A 21416-nucleotide genomic window follows, 5' to 3' on the forward strand; every position below is an offset into this window, starting at 1 on the left:
TACAACACAGTGCGATCGATACCCAACCGACACGATAAACAGAAACCCAAAGACAAGAGTCTTAACTTCTAAGACGAAGAAGTGCACTTTTTCATTCCGCTTAACTAAGGTGCTGGATGTGCAGCACCATTGGTCTCCATCTCGGTCACGTAAACCTGCCCATATTCTCCCTTCGAGTCATCCTCCTCCAAATAATCAGCTCTTGCATTTAGTGTCAGAATCTGGCACACAAGCCAAATGAGGGAGGCATCAAGGGCAAGGAATGCTGCTCCACCAAATAGGCCAGTCTTGGCAGTCAAACACTCTGTATCGAGATTATAGTGGACATTGCGCGAACGGTGCAGGCCTTCTGTGATAGTAGCCCACAACATCATCCCAAGTGCCACACCCGAGACAACTCTGAATCAACAACACTAGCTATGAGAGTTTTATAATGAAGGTCACATAGTGCAAGAACAGTTAGAAGTTAAAGACCATAAATGAAAACTCCAACTTTTAATATTGTTGGATAGAAGGTTGTCGAATGAGAAATTGCAACTGTAGGACTTACCATACCATTGAGAAATGTATATCTGTTTTAGTACACAATTCCAGGGCTTGACTTTAAGCTATCTTTGATTAAAAAGCAATGAAACTAGGAATTTTATGAGAAAAATTCTCATCATGTGGTTGAGAACACAGAAAGAGCAAGCCAAACGACAGGTAACCTCATGTGTACGAGAGAAGCAATCGAGGAGTTAATCAACCATATGACATAAAAAAAAAGTTTCTAACAGCTAAAATTCCAACTAACAGTATCTGTAATACGAGCTCTAGATGCAAAAAAAAAAAAAAAAAACATGGTTCCACACCCACCCAACTTAGGTTTCATCAAAGAACCCTATTAGTGCATGAAAAAAGTCATCTTACTCTGCAATAATGAAGAATATAACCAGCGAAACACTCCGCGATAAAGCTTGAACTGGAACTGTCTTTCCTTTGTATGGAAAATAGACAGCAACATGCCCTGCTAAAGCAGCTAAAAAGAGAGTCACAACCGATAAACTTCCCAAACCGATTGTTGGATCATTCGGAAACTTGCAGATGACCACACCCTTCCCTTGAATTGGAGTTCCAGAAGCTGGCTATAACAACGAAAAAATGAGTCACATGAATAATCAAAATTTGGGACATGGAAAAAAAATGAACATAGCTATGATGCGATTACAACATATATAGCCTTTAAAAGAAAAATAACTTGATGAATAGAAACAATTGTCTTTCAATAAAGAGGGTTGACAGAAAGAAAACCGGAGGATTTCTGAGCTGAAGAATGCCCATAAAATCTCAAACATAGTAAGGAGATTAAAAAGACCTTTTTATTTTCCGCAATTACACCAAAAATGAAAGACAATATTCCAAAAAAAGAAACAGCCAGTGCAATCTTCGTAGCTTGGCTTACACCCATCTCCTCAATACTCAAACTCCCTGCCATTAAATAACAAACGACAGGTTGAGTATATGTATCTTCAGTAGATGTAAAAAAGCAAAACAGATTAATGAGTACAAGTGCATTAATTTTTTTTAACCTTCTCAATGATAAGATAAATAGCCTATGAACAAGTGAAGGTAGACTCCCTCATGACAAAGTAATTTCTTAGTCAGCAAATGAATAATTGAAACAGTGAAAGAAACAGTGTTCCTTAAAAACCATGGTTTTTATTCATATCTATTGGAGATCATCATTAAGTTTTTGGATGATCATATTCTTGCATTGAGTATGCTTACAAACCAAAACACCCTACAGCCTATTGAATAGTTGTAGTATCAAGAAACAGAAAATTGCTAGATTATTAATTTGTTTCATGATATCCTTAGCAATCTTACAAATGTCTAGTATTAACTAGGTCAAACAACAATTAGTTCTTAGTCTTTCGCAATATAGTATACTGCTCAAATACCAAAAGAGAAAATGGCATTTTGAAGCCTATCCCCTGTTTCCATACAATTTTTTAAAAGACAACAAATGCAATAGCTGTATGTGAAGCCAGAACTTGTTTGAGATGTTGTTGGAATAGAATGAATATGCTAATGCAACAACAATCAAATGTTTCAAAATACTAATACCGAACTTCGATTCTTTGTGGGGAAAACACAAGACAATTAAAGAGCAAATAAGAAAGCCAAACTCGAAAGGTAGTAAACAAAAAGAATCAAAGCGAGGAAGGAGTGCAAAACGAAAGAGAAGAGAAGCCTCAAAATTTTAGAATCACCAACTAACTGGAAGGGTAAAAAAAAAACTACTAATTGCAGCAAATATGAATCGTCTTTAATCGAACGGAGAATTTGAGGAAATCTCCAACCCGTAAAAATCTGACTTTCACAGTTTCACTAAAGAAAAGCTCGATCAGCTTTAAAAGAAATTAAACTCAAAGCAGATCTAGTCAAAATCAACGCACAAATTGAAGCTAGTAGAACTTGCGGTGAAGAAGCAAGGGAACAAGGAGAAAGGAGAAAGGAGCAAGGTGAGAATCCCATACCTCTCTCTCCGACTCAGATCCCCGGCGGCGAAAACGAAGAAGGAGAGGGTTGAGGAAGATCAACTGGAGTGTTGGGCGGAGAAATAACGACGGGCACGGGAAGGGAGAACGGTAACGACAAAGAACCACGAAACGCTTGATTGAGCAAAATGACAAGCATCTCCTTCCAATCTTTATTTTTTTTTTTTAAATAAATAATAATTTATTTTCCATCAGGGGTAATAAACGTTGACTTGGAGATTCAGATTGACGTGTAAGCCGTGCTATTTTTAAGTTAGTTGATGTTGTAGAGGAAAAAGCAAGTTAGTTCATTAAATTAATTTTAAAATATTATTTCATAATTTTAAAATATTATACCGTAGTTGAATAGGACAGTAAATAAATAAATAAATAAATAAATAAATAAAATATTCATCCACAAATTTAATGTAATATATTATAAGGGAGAGAATGATACATAAAAAAAAATCTTAAGAAAATATTTTAAAATACACATATAAATTGATGGCCACTTATGATTCTTTCATAAGCATATCATTTTTCTTATTCGAATAAATAAGATCAGATTCAAATCAAATTAAAAAAAAACATATATAAAAAATTCCAACCAGAATTTAAATATAATTCGAAATTCTTAAATCTCAACCGAGCCCTCCAACCCAAACTGAATAATTTGATTAAAAATAAATTTTAATTATTTCTCCTATAATTTTCACTTTTATTTCAATATTTTTTATTATCATTATTAATATACATAAAATATCTTAATTTTTAAAATAAAATTTAATTTAATATAAAAAAATCCATTAAAACTTAAATTTGGATCCACCCAAGTCCCCTAAACTTGACTCAAAAATTCTAACTCGAAAATCCTCCAATCTAAATATAATTTTTTTTCGGATTGACTTTAGTCGGATCATCAAGTCGAGTTCATTTTTGATACCCTTATATATACATATAGCTATCCAACTATTCAAACCAATTAATTTTTTATTTGACTAATTTGACCTTACAAAAGTTTTCAACTAGCTACAAAGATAAATCCAAAAAGCCCCGGTCAAGAAAAGAGTAAGCTTGCACAATAGGGATTATGAATTTATTTTATGAATAAAATTGATAAATCATATTCACCAGTGAAATTATTGACAACATGATAAATAAATAAATAAATAAACTTTTAAAATAGAGCTGGTATTCTCAAATTTAAAAAGCAATCACATAAACTTAAAATTATAAAATAAATAAATAATCAAATAAATTTAAATTAAAAATTTAATGATATCTAAGAGAACTAAGCTGGTCGTAAAAAAAAATCAAATTAAATTTTAATAACTATTTCAACAGCTTAATTCATTTTTAAACTTGACTCAATTATTTTATTAAATAAATTTAAACACCACAAATTCCACTCGACTTAGTTCTTCTAGCCCTTACCATTAGTTCCATGTTTTTATTTTATTAATAACCTATTGAGGTTGTTTGTCTTTCACAATAAATCCTTTGCATCGAACTCCCTTGGAAAAAAGTTAGTTTAAAAAAAATCTTTAAAAATTAATCATATGCTGAAATTGATTGTTTAGAAAAACATGGTTGATATGCCATTTTTTTGTATTTAATAAAGATTTAATTCAAAATTTAAAACGATCACATAGCAAATTTGATGAATTTAGCTGTTTTATATTTTTTTTATATTTGTGTATATATAGCCAGATTTTCCCTGTTTGACAATCCGGTTTTCCTTCAACTTGATTCAGCCTTCAAGTCCAGGTTTAACCAATGAGTCAGCCGGTCCAATTCCATTAGTTTTTCATTGAATTTCACCTATGCGATGAACGCCATCGATGAGTTTCATGAAGATGCCAACTATAAGAAGTTATTGGTCAGGTCTTTTAAGCTCTATTTTGACAAAAAGATTAATGAATGAACACTCAAGTGTTGTAGGGTTTAGGGTTTAAGCACTATTTTGACGAAAAGATTAGCGAATGAACACCCAATTGCTTTATATATGTGTATATAGGGTTTAGGGAATATTCATCACAAAAAAATTCTTTGTGGTGTAGCTTGTAGGAGTAACTCTACATATTCAAGCAGGTTGCAAATCCTACAACACTAGAATTCCTTATCCCATCAAATTACAACCTCAACCCATTTTAACTCATGCTGTCATGCACCTTAGCCGAACTACATCCACCATAGATGAACTCAATTGACTCACATTCCATAACTAAAGTCCCTCTCGGGCGACTCGAACACAAGTTTTACACTACTTGTACTCATACGACTATGATCCCTGAATTGAGGCATGAATCATATTAATATACAATCGACAAACCTTTACAGTTTATTAGGATCTATGCTTTGACCGATGCCAAACTCACCCGACTCCCTTAGAAGGAAACATCCAAAGGCACGAGGCAAGAAGAGTAAAAATACCATATCAAGTTGTTTGAATCAAGAGCTATTGTATATGCAAGTCATTTTAAAACATATATACAATGATATCGAAATGTTAACATAGAAGTATGGCCTCACAATTGGATACAATTGTTTGGATTGTAAGTTTTTTCATCAAAAACCTCAAATTATCTCCAGCAAATTGGCCTTTGCATTACTGAAGAGAAATGCTTCACTCATTCATGTCAAAGTTGCTGATATTTTCGGATCACCGAGATTGATCGACTAGAAGAACATTTTCATGCACAGATGCCAACTCCTTCAAGCCGTATCTCAAGGAGTTCTGTTTGGATTAAGAATCTAAAATGAAAATGGTTCTAACATCTAGATAAGGAAATAAAACATCTTACTATTCCTAAATTCATCATCACTAAAACACAACAGAATATGTAGGCAGTCGATAACGTTTCGAACAATGAATATGAACATCTAGGCATACACTATTCTTATAATTTTTCATCCTGAAATATAGAACTCACAACCTGAAACGACCAGCTGAAGAGAAGAATAATAGGTCAACAGCAAACAAATAACTTGACTACAGTCGTGATAAAGTTACAATAAACTAAGAAAGTCTGCTAACTATTATAATCTGAGGGAAATTCAGATGAATTGTGGCTAGGTTGAGTTGAATTCGTCAATCTGAATTCAGTTCTTCCTGGGTAGATTGGATGGAAATTTGATGGCTTAGGTTGCCCGAACCGCAAGTGTTTGACAGAAATAGAGTTGAATTTAACTCTTTAAGTATACCTCATGAATTTAGGTGAGAAGACAAGCTACGGCAGAGTTCTAGGTTGATATTTTGAGGATTAATGGATTGAAATGGGTAAAAGGTTGAGAAAATGGCCGAAAGTAAGCTAGAGGATGTCTAAGTTGGAGAAACTATCCCTTGACACACAACTAGAAACTCCCTGTTTCATAGGTCCATCGACGTAGGAGCTTCTTCACTCCTTGTCACATGCAACAACTGCCAAACAGTCAAATTGTTCCCTGGTGCAACACTTCTCGTCTCCTTGGATACAACTCTAGCTCAGACTGATCTAACACTACTCCCTCAATCTCACACTATTTGCATTGGTTGTACAAGCCTGCACCACACTCATATGACCTGCTAACGGGCTGTCCGTGCGAGTGGGTAACTCGGCCGGTACTGCCTAGGATATTCAAGAAGCACCTTCTGGCTGAAAGCAGAGGTTTAGGAACTAGAAAGCCTAAAGAGCTCCTCAAGGATGAAGCTTTCATGCATGATTTGCCTTGACTTATCTTATGGTCAGCAAAACTAGGCAAGAACAGGTAGTTAACATCACAGTAATGATTGTGTTAATTAGCAATATGAGCCATCCTTGTCCCAGCATTCAGTGTCCACAATGTTCGACAAAGACGACAGAATTCACAAGAACAACAAGGAGAAGAAAGCAAAGATGGTTGGCCAACAAGAGTGTAAATTGTAACCATGAGAAAGGAGAATACCTGAATCAAGCGTTATCCAGTTGGGAAAAGCGTTAGCTCCTTCTTTCTGGAACCGCCATTGTCAGCATCATCTTCGCCCTTTCTCCTCCAATCTAAATCATTCGGTAAAGGAGGAAAGTGTGCCGGCGCCGGCATAAACACCATCCCAGGCCTAATTCCTTCCGTTTGACGGGTTACGTGTGGCGCCTGTGCAGGTCGGCTCAGTAATCCGGGGCCAAAATGGCCCAATTGGTTCTGATGGTAGTAGTACTGCTGCATTGGATCCATATTCTCGTGGTGCTGCTGCAGCATCGCCACGGGCATGTAGGGCAAGCAGGGATCCACCGTCGGCGCCGCGGGGCCAAGAAACGGGTGCGTCGCGGGGGAAGGGGAGGGATTGGCGGCGGCAGCGGCCAGACCTTGCATCTGCACGCGCTTGAGGTAGAGCCGGTACTTCTGGAGGTGGCTCGCCACGTTCTCGCGGGTGAGACCCTCGACGCCCATGATCTGCATGATGGTCTTGGGCACGGCGTTGGCGATGCCCAGATGCGCGACGGCATCCACAAACCGCTTGTGTAGCTGAGGCGTCCACACCAGCCTCGGCCGCTTCAGCGTCCGCGGCTGCTCCGGATCCTCCTCCCCTCCACCGCCGAAGGCGTCTAGGTCGGTCTCATCCTGGCGGCCTGGAAGACGATGGTCAGAGGACGGGGTAAAGGAGGAAGCAGCAGCAGAGGAAGAGGAAGGAATGTCGAAGGCGAGGGCGAGGTCAGGAGCGATGAGGCACTGCGAAAGGGGCACCAGCTCGTGGGGCGAAGGGAGCTGCTCCTCCCAGTCCCATCGAGCGAAGCATTTGGCTTCTTCTTCTTCTTCTTCCGCTATTTGTTGCCTCATCGGCAGAATCGAAAATTGAGAGAGAGAGAGAGAAACCTGGAGAGGAGGCGGCGGCGGCGGCGTCGTCGACGACGAGAGAATGATAAGGGAGCAGAGGAGTTCGAGGTGGATATTTCTTCGGACAATTACTCTTACTATCGAACGTACCGCTTTTCTAATGGGCACAGAGTCGTCCTTCATGTGGGGTTCACCGCAAAGCTGAGGCGGGTACAAGATCCGTGCATCGTCGAATGGGGAACTGGGAAAGTGTTGGTCATCCTTTTGATATTCGTTCCATGTTATTTCGACGCGATTAACCAACCCGGCCCGGCCAGTTCCACGAGCTCTGGTCGCTCGTCCTCGCGTTGGGTTGGGGTTCACTCAAAAAAAAAACGCGTTGGGTTGGGGTTCACTCAAAAAAAAAAAAAAAAAAAAAAAAATCAAAGATGTCGAGTTGGTCATCATTTAGTTAAGATTGAATTTCGGTAAAAAAAAATTGAGAAATTATTCTCTCAAAAGATGATTAATTTTAATTTCTTAATTTACTCTCTCCAATAATATAAAATAATAATAATAAATTATATAAAGGAAAATAAATAATGGATCAATTTTCATTAAATAGTTAAGAAGTGAAAGGAATTTATGCGATATGTTATGTATTTATTTGTACCGTAGAGTTGGAGATGAGGAGGAATGAGAATGTGGTGGCGTGCTTAATAATAAAAATAGTTTGTTGGTTGTGACGAACAGGTGGAGGTTTTTATTTTATTTTTATTTTTATTTTTTTTTCAAACGCCAAGAGAAGAGAGAGAGGGTAAGGTGCGAGCTCGGCACCCGTGAGCGTTGACTGAGTGTCCTGTAGCAAAGGTGATTCGTTCGTTCAGTGTTCCGTTAATTCGTCCTTATGTCGATACAAAGAAGATAAATTACGGATGATTATTAATTATTAGTGTAAATGATCAAAACATAGAGGAGGTTATACTCGGTCACGCCAAATTTTAACCCCAAAATCATTAACTGAGTGTCCTGATTGGTATGACAGTAGATCTTTTGATCGTATTTTGCGATCCAGAGATCATTCGATCATTGATTTATTCTCAGATAGGATTTATTCAAATAAATTAATCATCCATAAAATATGGAACCAAAGGATTCCGTCTGGATTGTTATGGATTGAAAAGGAAAGGAAATTTGACGATCAAATTTCCATAACTCCATTCGTATCTAAATTTCAAAATATACAAATGGCATATAATATTCTTGAAATATTCCTCCAGTCTATCAATTAATTTAGTCGTAAACTGATTGATATTTCGTTCCAAACAATCACTTCACTTTAAATAAAAATTATTATATATTTTTAAAAATTTCTTAATGTATTTTTATGATTACTTCAATTGAGAATGATGAATTAAATTTAGACGGGCCTTTCGAAATTATATATATTCTTAACGAGTTTAAAAATTTATTATTCTCAATTATGTTATCAATTTTGAAGTGATTTAGAGTTATTTAAATTTATTAGTCAATTTTGAACGAAATTAACTAATAGATAGTATTTTGAAAATATACTATGCGATTTGAGTATTTTAAAAATTGAGTATGTGAAACGGGCAATAGTTTTTTTAAAAATAGATAATCAACTTTTTGAATCGACTAATTTTAGAGGTGATCGATTTGACCTTAAAAAAATTTCTATTGATCATCAGAATAAATCCGTGAAATACAGATAGGTCCTAGTGGACGGCCCGGTATCCCAAGTAATTCGACCATTATAAACATATGAGGTATCTTATGTGAGTTTTAAATGCTCGTTGAATGGAAACTCATCCTACCTCTTACCACCGCACCTTGTCTTGTAAAATGGGTAATATTTTTTTTTATAACAGATATCCAACTCTTCGATCCGACTAATTCTAGAGATAATCGGTCTAACCCCAAGAAAGTTTTCCATTAGCCACCGGGTAAATTCGAAAAGCACAGATTGGTCCTAGTGCACGAGTGATCCTGTCCAAAAGTTGAGTCAAATAAAAGTATTGGTGATGATGGCAAGAACGTTGACGGAGAGAGGAATCTGGGACTTGGAGGAGAGGATCGTCAATGGTACCCACAACCCTGCGAACACCACAGACCAAGCACTCAAAATCGTTAGAGCGAGAACCAGTGAAGAAGCCTCTAGCGCAGGCCCTTCAACGCTCAAGTCAGAAGAGAAGCCAAACAAGAAAAGGATGAAGAACCGTAAATACGTGCGCATAAATAAGACTGCTGTAAAGCATATACCTGGTCAACGAAGAGGACATCCCTTTTTATACTAGTTTTTGTTACCTTCGTAATCATAAGGTATCAGAGAATGTCAAATGTTAGAGGGTATTGGGTGAAAGAGGATGTACGTCGGACTTCCATTGAGTAGAGGAAGATTCTGTAGTTTGTATGTGGTAGAGTATTGGAATATTCTCTAATGAATAGCTGTCATTCTCTGACAAGTTGTTGTGATTCTCTGACAGCGTTGTCCTCCGGGGGTCTGACCAGATAAGAAGTCAACCGGAAGTAAGGTTGGGATGGTATCCAGGAGAAATGACGGGACTGAGTCCTGGAGGTTTGACCGATTAAGAACCGACCGAGATTAGGTTGGGAGTCTGACCGGTGTAAAGCTGACCGGGATTATATTAGGAGTCTTGCCCATGAGAAATAAGAGGACTAAGCCTTGGAAGTCTGATCAGCTAAGAACCAACTAGGATTAGGTTGGGAGTCCCACTGGCGTAAAGCCGACCGAATTAGATTGGGAGCCTTACCCATAAGAAGTGAGAGGACTGAGCCCTAGAGGTTCGACCAGCTAAGAATCGGGCAACATTAGGTTGGGAGTCCAACTGACGTAAAGCTGACCGAGATTAGATTGAGAGTATTGCTCATGAGAAGTGAGGAGATTGAGACTTGGAGGTCCGACTAGCTAAGACCGGCTGGGACTAGGTTGAGAGTCCGATCGGCGTAAAGCCGACCAGGATTAGATTGGGAGCCTTGTCCATGAGAAGTGAGAAGACTGAGCTTAGAAGTCCGACCGACGTAAAGTTGACTTAGAGTAGAGGAGTGGGCTGCTTGGGTCGTAATCCCTAACATTGACCGCCACTTCCTCCTAATTTTTGACTGTCACTTCATCTTGATTATCGTTTCCGCCCTATCACCGTGATCATCCATTATTTTATGTATCAACGAGTAATTCGAATACCATATGCAAATGAGTTACCCTATGTGAGTTTTGAACCCTCGTTGCATGGGAGTCCATCTGTACCTTTTACTATCACATCGTGCCTCTTGAAATGGGTAATAGTTTTTTTTTAATAATCTAGATATCTGGCTCTTCAAACCAATTAATTTGAAGATGATTGATCCGACCCCATAAAAAATTTTCAAATACCACTAAAATAAATCAGGAAGCGTTCAGCTCATCCAAGCACATAATGTTCTTAACTTCACTTTAATTGAGATTTGAATCTTAAATATATTATTAAGTATCTGATTAATCATTTGAAAAATCTAATAGTGATCCAAATCTATTTTAATTGAGATTTGAATCTTAAATATATTATTAAGTATCTGATTAATCATTTGAAAAATCTAATCCAAATCTACCTAAGTACACAGAAATTAAGGGGGCGTTTGGTTCTTTCCTAGGAATAGGAATCGGAATGGGAATCATTGTATAGTGGAATGGGAATGGGTATGAGCATGGATATCACTCTTAAAAGCAATGTTTGGTTAGTTGCATATCTTCTATCGGAATAAATCAAAATTTCTTTTTTTACCCTTAAAGGAAAATAAGAGAAAAAATTAGATGTGAGAGAAAGATGAATGTGAGAGAAAAATATGATGAAAGAGAATGATGAGAGAGAAAGTATGATGAGAGAGAAAGTATGAGAAGAGAGAGAGAAGATGTAATGAGAGAAAATGAGAAAGAAGAATGTGATTGGAGAAGATGAGAGAAGAGAGAAAATATGATGTGAGAAGATGAGTGGAGAGGAGAGAATGAGAGGATGGGAGAGAGATAAGAGAGAGGAGAATGATGGGTATGATGAGAGAGTAAAAGAGAGTGTGAGGATGAGAGAGAGATATGAGGAGGAAAAAGATGAGAGAAGATGACAAAGTATTGAGAGAGAAAGTGTATGATGAGAGAGAAAGTGTGTTGAGGGAAAAGGAGGAGTTGGAGAGATTGAGGAGAAAAAGTATAATGAGAGAGAAAGTGTGATGAGAAAAAATGAGATGAGAGAGATTGAGGAGAGAGAGAAAGTGTGATAAGAAAAAAAAAGGAAGAGAGTGCGATAGGAGAGAGAAAGTGTGATAAAATGATGAGAGAGAAAATATGATGAGAGAGAAGTGATATGAAAGAAAAAATAAATAAATATATTTTGATATTTGATATTAATGGAGAAAATTTTAGTTTTAAGTCAAGGGTATTTTTGGAATAAGGGAATATTTTGATTGATGAAAATAGAGTAATGGTTCATTGAAGGGGAGATACATGGGAATGAGTTATTACCCAATTTCAAGGATTCATTGATTCTCATTCCCATTCCCCACTCCTATTACCCTAAATCAAATGCCCCCTAATAAATTTCAGATGATTTTTTTAAAAAAAAATCATAATAAAGAAAGAAAAAGGAAATTAGGAACTTGGGAAAGTAAGATTGTCCTTGCAGTGCCAACTATGAGAGATTGGAGTGACGCCCCCGACAAGTAAAAGAAAGTTCCATCAATTCAAAAAAAAGATATGCAATCGATCCTTTCTTTCATCCGAACATCCCCACCTCCATGTGCTAGCAACTGAATTAAATTATTTGTGACTGGACTTAATTCGATCTTATTTTGATCTACCTAATTGATCAGATAGAGGCTTCCATCTAGCTCATAATAGCGTAGTAGATTCAGTCTGACCCATGGATTAGGTTGAACAAGATAACTAGGCTTGCCGTCGGCTAAGCACAACTTGGTTATAGATCATGTCTACCTTGCCCTCTCGGGACAATTTAATAATTAGCACATGAGATGTTGTCATCATGAGATCGGAAGTTCGAATCTCGATAAAACCGAAACAAATATCTCTCTTATGTACTAATCACTATTCCAAAAATTAATTTCTTTATGATCTTAACCTCACTAGGCAAGGATGCTCTATCATCGTATATTCATCTTACTCCTGCATATGTTTCAGAAGGATCAGTCGCTAGATAAGAGCCTGGAGAATCAGATATTGAACTGCAGGTTGGTAGACAATCATCTGTTCCTGTTGTTCTCTTATCCCCTATTCCATGAGATTTTGGTCATCCAAAACTTCACTTGGAAATTCAATCAAATTTCAAGCGACTGTAAAATGCAGTGGACATAATTTAATGCCGATAAATCACCTCGTTCGTAGTAGTAAACACTTCTATACAAGTAAACACCTAGCCAGAGATCATCTCCGGAAAGGGCAGCAAGTCTTTCGACATGAATTAAAATCCAAATGTACAGAATATACAGAGAAATGCCGGAAGGAAGATGGTTGAATATGTTCAGCTTCAGTCTCCCCACTGCACTAAAATTCAGGACTTCCCAATCGGCTGGGCTCACTTGTATAAACATTGTTTCACCTTCGATTGCCACATCAAATCGAATAGAAAAGAGAAGAGTTGTAGTGTAAATACATTCACATAGAATCGGTCATCTAAAAAAGGTGACGAAGACAACAACAGAACCGTAGAAGGTGAAAGTCCCATGCGTCGTTAACCTGTTCGGTATCACCAGAAATAACTATCATGATCAGAGAACAGAAGAGCAAAACCCAGCAATTATGAACCGGAAATATCTATATAATCAAACCTTCTTCACAGAAGGCGAAGACACCTCCCACCATTTCGTCGTTGTTGTCCCCATCTTCATCAGGCTTTTCTCTCTCGCAGTGGCTGCTGTTGCTGTCTGCATCAACAGCTTCAGTTAACTCACGGCAGTCATCGAGTTCTGATACTTTACAATAGCCCTCATCAAAATATTGGACATATTCAACTGAATTGTTGGAATCAGAGCGTTCAGCATGATCCGCATGGTTGCTGGAGATGTATAACTTTGGAACTTTACCGCCATCTTCATCGTCTGCTAGTCTACCATTACATGGCACACTATTTGATCTTCCTGACACCCCAGTATCGACACAGCCATCTTCGATAAAATAACTTGGACTTTGGTTTGCATGCAGTTGCATGTAATCTTTGGAGCACCTAATTGGTGCCGTACTTGGTTTAGTTTCTGACAATGCGGCAACATCATTACGGATGATTGAAGATGAACCATGACTTGATTCACTCGGAAAAGCCGTCTGCGTTGAGGGTAAAATAGCTGGTTTGCCAGATGCTGGATCATCAAAATCAAGCAAACCACTTGTCGGTCTTGTCCCTAGGAAAGACAGGTCGCAATGAATTTCTGACGATCCAATTTCTTATCATAATTTCATAAAATTGAAAAGTTATTACCAAAATCTGACCGAGATGATGTCTTGAAGCTATGATTGGCTGTATTCCTGCTGAACTCATATTTACCTTGGCAAGATACTGATGATGAAGTTCGACCAACTCTGCAAGAATGCAAACCGTATCAGTCAGATTTAGCAACTGCCATAATCAATAATTTAGTGTTCATTTCTATTATTCTATTGACTATAAATAGATATTTCAGCAGGGCTGCGAATGATCTAAATTTATCCAAGTTTAGCCACATTCAAGCTTGCTAAATAAAAAACTTTTGAGAATAACTGAATCCAACCAAAGCTTATAATTCATGTCTATTTTTTTTTAAAGTTTGTGTTCATCATCAAGCTCAAATGCAAATCAATAAGAAAATTTTATTTTTGAGTTTATAACAAGTCATAATATTTTAAATAAATAATTTAAGTTGTAATTTTCATAATAAATTACAGTGCTCATACCAAACTGATAAAAGATAAATTTAGAATAGTTCCAATAGTAGGCACATATGCAACACAAAATTTTCACCAAAAGAAAAACTTCAAGTACAAACAGTGCAATTAAAACATACACAATTATAAGACTTCAAGTGTATACATTAAACAAGACCATAGACAAGCGTGATGTTGAGCTTTTATTTTATCTGTTAGCTAGTGAGTTCCTTCGTTAACATAGGCTAGATTTCCACCTCTTTCTTGTCCTAAAACACAACTCAAAGAATTGCAATTTCTTCATAGTTCAATAAGGGGAATGAAAATTGTGAACACCTGAGGAAAATTAATCAAAGAGCTTATAAATTTCTTCCTCTCTATCTTACCATAAAAACAGAACAGATTTTTTTTTAAAAAAAAAAATCTTCTATTTCAATTATGACAAGCAAAGATTGTTATTGCCAGGAGAACTGGTAAAATCAAATAGAGAAAACACAATGCAGACTTTATTCCTAAGTTCTAGCTAAATTGTGCAAATGAAAACACCCACCAAAAATCATAGAGAACCTTGGCATATGTGAAACTAAAAGAGAGGAGGCTACATCATTTCAGCGAAGACAGAAATTTTGCTCAGAGGAAAGATTTATTAAAAAAAAAATAGTAATGAGAGACTAACAAACAATATAGGAGAGTAAAAGAATGTCATTGAATGTATGTATTTTGTGACCTTATGCAATCCTGCAAGAATAACGAGAACTGTTTAAAAAACAAAGAGATTTTTCCTAAAGTCTTATAACTCTTCCAGCATATGCCAACTATTATTCAAGATGCACACCAAACAATTCTTCTAGCATGTCAAGAAGACATGAATAACATCCCTTGAATAGCAGCTGGAGAAGATTAAATACGATGCTCAGAAAATAAGCTACGGGTCGGTTCAAGAATCCTACAAATTGGATAAAACAATGTCTCTAAGAACTCTAGTCTCTATCATCTTACTAAGTGCTGCCACAACTTCCATGTGTGTCAGCTTTCAGGTGGCTAGATGACTCACATTATTTGTCACTCATGAACACAAAATTAAATGTCGACATTTAAAAAGCAAGGAAGAAAGATAGACCTACCAACTGCAAAAAAAGGGGATGATTAAAGAGAAGTGAACTAGAGCAACTGAAACATCCAAACAAAAAATCAACTTCTAATAATCATATTAATTTTACAATAAATCATTCAATGTAGTGCATATATTAAATAGGATAAATTTAATACGGAGTGGGATGGGATATGCCAAGATTATAAAATGCCCCTCTAGTTCCACTTTCCACCATTAGCTAGCTAGCTGTTAAAAATAGAATTTGATTAATGATGTTTGTTCAGCAATACTTAAGAATAAATTTAATGCCTCAGGGTCCTTGTAAAAGTGGTAATTATTCATCTGGTCACGAAATACTCTTTTTAAGTGTGACGTTGGCAATTGAGAAGATGATCAATGTGTTAATGAGATGACTCAACAACAGTAAGCTATTTCGGATTGCTGGACCTCTAAGTCCAGGAAGTTCTACCGGAATGGTTGTTAGTGAGCCCAAGGGCAAAGCAGGTTGTTGAGGTTAGTAAGGCTGCAAGAATTTCACGCCAAATCAATATTGCTATAATGGACCAACTTCAGATATTAACATTGAACCCTAGCATAAGTTAGGCAATAAGTGATGGACCACGATAAGTGCATTGCAGAGTTTGGAGTGGGTAAAATATCCTGAGGACCCGAGGTGAATAAGATAGAGTCATGCTGTTTGTTCTTGCTGAAACAAGATGATAAATTGGATAACGATTGCAGGACAAATGGACTTTTAAGTCAATTTTTCATAACATGGCAATATCTTATTTTATTTGTATGCATATTACATCAGCCAAGAAAGAAAATCAAACTACGATGAAACACAATTAAGATAAATTCATGCTTGGGGATGTTTTAAGAAAGTAAAACAACATCAATGCCAATTGAAATGAAAACAAATATAGAGATGATTGATTGATTTTGTAGCAAAAGAATATGTTCCTTCAATGCATAAGAGGAAAAAAAAGGCAGCTCAGTGCAGAGCTCCCGCAAATGCAGCTGTTGGGAAGGGTTGGATCATATTGGATCTATTGCATGCAACCTTATCTATTTTTACAATTCAAACTAGTGGCCTTATCACACGGCAGCAACTTTACTTTACTGTTACATCAAGGTTCCCCTTCCATGCATCAGAGGAAACAATATGATAAATAATTGGATTTATAACGTACCAACATAACTATTTGAAGCTTTGAACTTGAATCTTTTTTTCCCACAAAATTTAACTGTTGGATGACATACCACATTTCAAAAATGTGATTCTGTCACGTTTAAATCAAGTCCCAATGTTTTGTCATAATTTTTATTTCAGAGAAAACATCTCACACTTGTAACCCTTGCTATATGTCAATTGAACTCACTAGTAGATTGATTCAGTAACCACCATAAAGAAATTAGGAAAGAGAATATTTTATTGTTTATGTTAATGGCACATCCAGTATCCACCTTATAGAAATTAGGAAAGAGAATATTGTATTGCTTATGTTAATGGCACAACCATTACACGAGCATATATGGTCTCTAGAGATGACCCTAAATCTAAAACACTAATGTAGCACTAAACGAGATACACAAATATTAGTGGATTGTTTGTCGGAAACGTTCCAAGAGTGCGTGGGCTTTGAAGGAGTAGTCGAATAATCCTATTAATACTAATTACTACCTCTGGCACTCCTTTTCCCCTCCCTCTCAAGATAGATTATAAAACCATCTATGTCTAGCTTATCACATGAACTAGAGAAACTTGCACATGCAAACTAAAATTAGACACACGCCGATAATGAAATAAGACATGCTATTCACATTAAGCAAAGCACAAACAATACTCATATAGTCAATGGGGAGTTCCTTTTGACCAAAATCAACAAAGCTTTAGAGATAGTGATGGAGCATATAAATGATGATCCCCTTGTACTCAGATTGGCATGTCTTTAACCTAAAATCAGCATCAATAAAGAAAGGAAAAGGAAGGGATAAAAATTAGAAGAGAGCTTAGGAACTAATCTCTAGAGTACTCTTCCCCCTAAAGTGGCAATTACACCTACACATAATAAATGAGGGAACCTCCTCCAAATAATCAGCTCTTGCATTTAGTGTCAGAATCTGGCACACAAGCCAAATGAGGGAGGCATCAAGGGCAAGGAATGCTGCTCCACCAAATAGGCCAGTCTTGGCAGTCAAACACTCTGTATCGAGATTATAGTGGACATTGCGCGAACGGTGAAGGCCTTCTGTGATAGTAGCCCACAACATCATCCCAAGTGCCACACCCGAGACAACTCTGAATCAACAACACTAGCTATGAGAGTTTTATAATGAAGGTCACATAGTGTAAGAACAGTTGGAAGTTAAAGACCATAAATGAAAACTCCAACTTTTAATATTGTTGGATAGAAGGTTGTCGAATGAGAAATTGCAACTGTAGGACTTACCATACCATTGAGAAATGTATATCTGTTTTAGTACACAATTCCAGGGCTTGACTTTAAGCTATCTTTGATTAAAAAACAATGAAACTAGGAATTTTATGAGAAAAATTCTCATCATGTGATTGAGAACACAGAAAGAGCAAGCCAAACGACAGGTAACCTCATGTGTACGAGAGAAGCAATCGAGGAGTTAATCAACCATATGACATAAAAAAAGAGTTTCTAACAGCTAAAATTCCAACTAACAGTATCTGTAATACGAGCTCTAGATGCAAAAAAAAAAAAACATGGATCCACACCCACCCAACTTAGGTTTCATCAAAGAACCCTATTAGTGCATGAAAAAGTCATCTTACTCTGCAATAATGAAGAATATAACCAGTGAAACACTCCGCGATAAAGCTTGAACTGGAACTGTCTTTCCTTTGTATGGAAAATAGACAGCAACATGCCCTGCTAAAGCAGCTAAAAAGAGAGTCACAACCGATAAACTTCCCAAACCGATTGTTGGATCATTCGGAAACTTGCAGATGACCACACCCTTCCCTTGAATTGGAGTTCCAGAAGCTGGCTATAACAACGAAAAAATGAGTCACATGAATAATCAAAATTTGGGACATGAAAAAAAAAATGAACATAGCTATGACGCGATTACAACATATACAGCCTTTAAAAGAAAAATAACTTGATGAATAGAAACAATTGTCTTTCAATAAAAAGGGTTGACAGAGAAAACCGGAGGATTTCTGAGCTGAAGAATGCCTATAAAATCTCAAACATAGTAAGGAGATTAAAAAGACCTTTTTATTTTCCGCAATTACACCAAAAATGAAAGACAATATTCCAAAAAAAGAAACAGCCAGTGCAATCTTTGTAGCTTGGCTTACACCCATCTCCTCAATACTTAAACTCCCTGCCATTAAATAACAAACGACAGGTTGAGTATATGTATCTTCAGTAGATGTAAAAAAGCAAAACAGATTAATGAGTACAAGTGCATTAATTTTTTTTAACCTTCTCAATGATAAGATAAATAGCCTATGAACAAGTGAAGTTAGACTCCCTCATGACAAAATAATTTCTTAGTCAGTAAATGAATAATTGAAACAGTGTTACTTAAAAACCATGGTTTTTATTCATATCTACTGGAGATCATCATTAAGTTTTTGGATGATCATATTCTTGCATTGATTATGCTTACAAACCAAAACACCCTACAGCCTATTGAATAGTTGTAGTATCAAGAAACAGAAAATTGCTAGATTATTAATTTGTTTCATGATATCCTTAGCAATCTTACAAATGTCTAGTATTAACTAGGTCAAACAACAATTAGTTCTTAGTCTTTCGCAATATAGTATACTGCTCAAATACCAAAAGAGAAAATGGCATTTTGAAGCCTATCCCCTGTTTCCATACAATTTTTTAAAAGACAACAAATGCAATAGCTGTATGTGAAGCCAGAACTTGTTTGAGATGTTGTTGGAATAGAATGAATATGCTAATGCAACAACAATCAAATGTTTCAAAATACTAATACCGAACTTCGATTCTTTGTGGGGAAAACACAAGACAATTAAAGAGCAAATAAGAAAGCCAAACTCGAAAGGTAGTAAACAAAAAGAATCAAAGCGAGGAAGGAGTGCAAAAACAAAAGAGAAGAGAAGCCTCAAAATTTTAGAATCGCCAACTAATTGAAAGGGTAAAAAAAAACTACTAATTGCAGCAAATATGAATCGTCTTTAATCGAACGGAGAATTTGAGGAAATCTTCAAGCCCGTAAAAATCTGACTTTCACAGTTTCACTAAAGAAAAGATCGATCAGCTTTAAAAGAAATTAAACTCAAAGCAGATCTAGTCAAAATCAACGCACGAATTGAAGCTAGTAGAACTTGCGGTGAAGAAGCAAGGGAACAAGGAGAAAGGAGCAAGGTGAGAATCCCATACCTCTCTCTCCGACTCAGATCCCCGGCGGCGAAAACGAAGAAGGAGAGGGTTGAGGAAGATCAACTGGAGTGTTGGGTGGAGAAATAACGACGGGCACGGGAAGGGAGAACGGTAACGACAAAGAACCACGAAACGCTTGATTGAGCGAAATGACAAGCATCTCTTTCCAATCTTTATTGTTTTTTTTAATAAATAATAATTTATTTTCCATCAGGGGTAATAAAAGTTGACTTGGAGATTCAGATTGACGTGTAAGCCGTGCTATTTTTAAGTTAGTTGATGTTGTAGAGGAAAAAGCAAGTTAGTTCATTAAATTAATTTTAAAATATTATCTCATAATTTTAAAATATTATACCGTAGTTGAATAGGACTGTAAATAAATAAATAAATAAAATATTCATCCACAAATTTAATGTAATATATTATAAGGGGAGCAATGATATGTAAAAAATCTTAACAAAATATTTAAAAATATACCTATAAATTCAGATCCACTTATGATTATTTGGTTGAGGATATCATTTTTCTTATAGAATATCATTTCGAATAAATAAGATCTATCATTTTTTTTTATAGGATGTCATTTTGAATAAATAAGATAAGATTCGAATCAAATTTTAAAAAAAAACATTTATAAAAAATTTCAACTAGAATTTAAATATAATTTGAAGTTCTTAAATCCGAACCCTCCAACTTAAGTTGAATAATCTAATTTAAAGTAAATTTTTAATTATTTTTTCTATAATTTTTTATTTTTATTTTAATACTTCATTATTATCATAATATTAATATACATAAAAATATCTTAATTTTTAAAGTAAAATTTAATTTAATATAAAAAATCATTAAAACTTAAATTTGGGTCCACCCCAGTCCACCGAACTTGACTCAAAAATTCTAATTCGAAAACCCTCCAATCTGAATCTGATTTTTTCAGATCGATTTTGGTTTGGTCATCAAGTCAGATTCATTTTTGACATCCTTATATATACATATAGCTATCTAATTATTCGAACCAATTAATTTTTAATTTGACTAATTTGACCTTACAAAAATTTTCGACTAGCGACAAATATAAATCCAAAAAACCCCAAGGGTCAAGAAAAGAGTAAGCTTCAACAATAGGGATTATGAATTTATTTTATGAATAAAATTGGTGAATCATATTCACCAGTAAAATTATCGACAACATAATGAATAAATAAACTTAAAATAGAGCTGGTATTCTCAAATTTAATAAGCAATCAAATAAACTTAAAATTCTAAAATAAATAAATATTCAAATAAATTTAAATTAAAAATTTAATAATATCTAAACGAACTAAGCTAAGTTAAAAAAAATCAAATTAAATTTTAATAACTATTTCAACAGCTTAATTCATTTTTAAACTTGACTCAATTATTTTATTAAATAAATTTAAACACCACAAATTCCACTCGACTTAGTTCTTCTAGCCCTTACCATTAGTTCCATGTTTTTATTTTATTAATAACCTATTGAGGTTGTTTGTCTTTCACAATAAATCCTTTGCATCGAACTCCCTTGGAAAAAAGTTAGTTTAAAAAAAATCTTTAAAAATTAATCATATGCTGAAATTGATTGTTTAGAAAAACATGGTTGATATGCCATTTTTTTGTATTTAATAAAGATTTAATTCAAAATTTAAAACGATCACATAGCAAATTTGATGAATTTAGCTGTTTTATATTTTTTT

The 21416-nt window shown here is 35.7% G+C and overlaps 3 protein-coding genes across 4 annotated transcripts; all 3 read right to left on the minus strand.

Moving 5' to 3' along the window:
* Window positions 1–100: 100 nt before the first annotated feature.
* On the minus strand, window positions 101–19859 carry LOC121984301. 2 transcript variants are annotated; one of them, XM_042537175.1, is made up of 5 exons: window positions 19702–19859; window positions 18555–18667; window positions 18111–18325; window positions 17390–17606; window positions 101–182 (listed from the first exon to the last, which is right to left on the minus strand). In XM_042537175.1, the coding sequence occupies exons 2-5, from the start codon at window positions 18645–18647 to the stop codon at window positions 105–107; spliced, it is 603 nt and encodes a 200-aa protein (XP_042393109.1). In that variant the 5' UTR covers window positions 18648–18667; window positions 19702–19859; the 3' UTR covers window positions 101–104. The 2 variants fall into 2 exon arrangements, with proteins under 2 accessions (XP_042393109.1, XP_042393107.1); XM_042537173.1 differs by lacking the exons at window positions 17390–17606; window positions 18111–18325; window positions 18555–18667; window positions 19702–19859 and adding exons at window positions 910–1124; window positions 1355–1467; window positions 2520–2657 and having other exon boundaries at window positions 101–399.
* Window positions 5181–7523, minus strand: LOC121984299 (transcription factor LUX-like). The gene is made up of 2 exons (XM_042537171.1): window positions 6444–7523; window positions 5181–5256 (listed from the first exon to the last, which is right to left on the minus strand). Exon 1 carries the CDS (start codon window positions 7491–7493, stop codon window positions 6456–6458), a length of 1038 nt encoding a protein of 345 aa, XP_042393105.1. The 5' UTR covers window positions 7494–7523; the 3' UTR covers window positions 5181–5256; window positions 6444–6455.
* On the minus strand, window positions 12647–14144 carry LOC121984302. Its single transcript, XM_042537176.1, has 3 exons — window positions 13790–14144; window positions 13143–13712; window positions 12647–13050 (listed from the first exon to the last, which is right to left on the minus strand). Exons 2-3 carry the CDS (start codon window positions 13519–13521, stop codon window positions 13046–13048), a joined length of 384 nt encoding a protein of 127 aa, XP_042393110.1. The 5' UTR covers window positions 13522–13712; window positions 13790–14144; the 3' UTR covers window positions 12647–13045.
* Window positions 19860–21416: the final 1557 nt, after the last annotated feature.

The sequence above is a fragment of the Zingiber officinale genome, chromosome 5B, assembly GCF_018446385.1.
Source record: "Zingiber officinale cultivar Zhangliang chromosome 5B, Zo_v1.1, whole genome shotgun sequence".
NCBI classification, from domain to species: domain Eukaryota; kingdom Viridiplantae; phylum Streptophyta; class Magnoliopsida; order Zingiberales; family Zingiberaceae; genus Zingiber; species Zingiber officinale.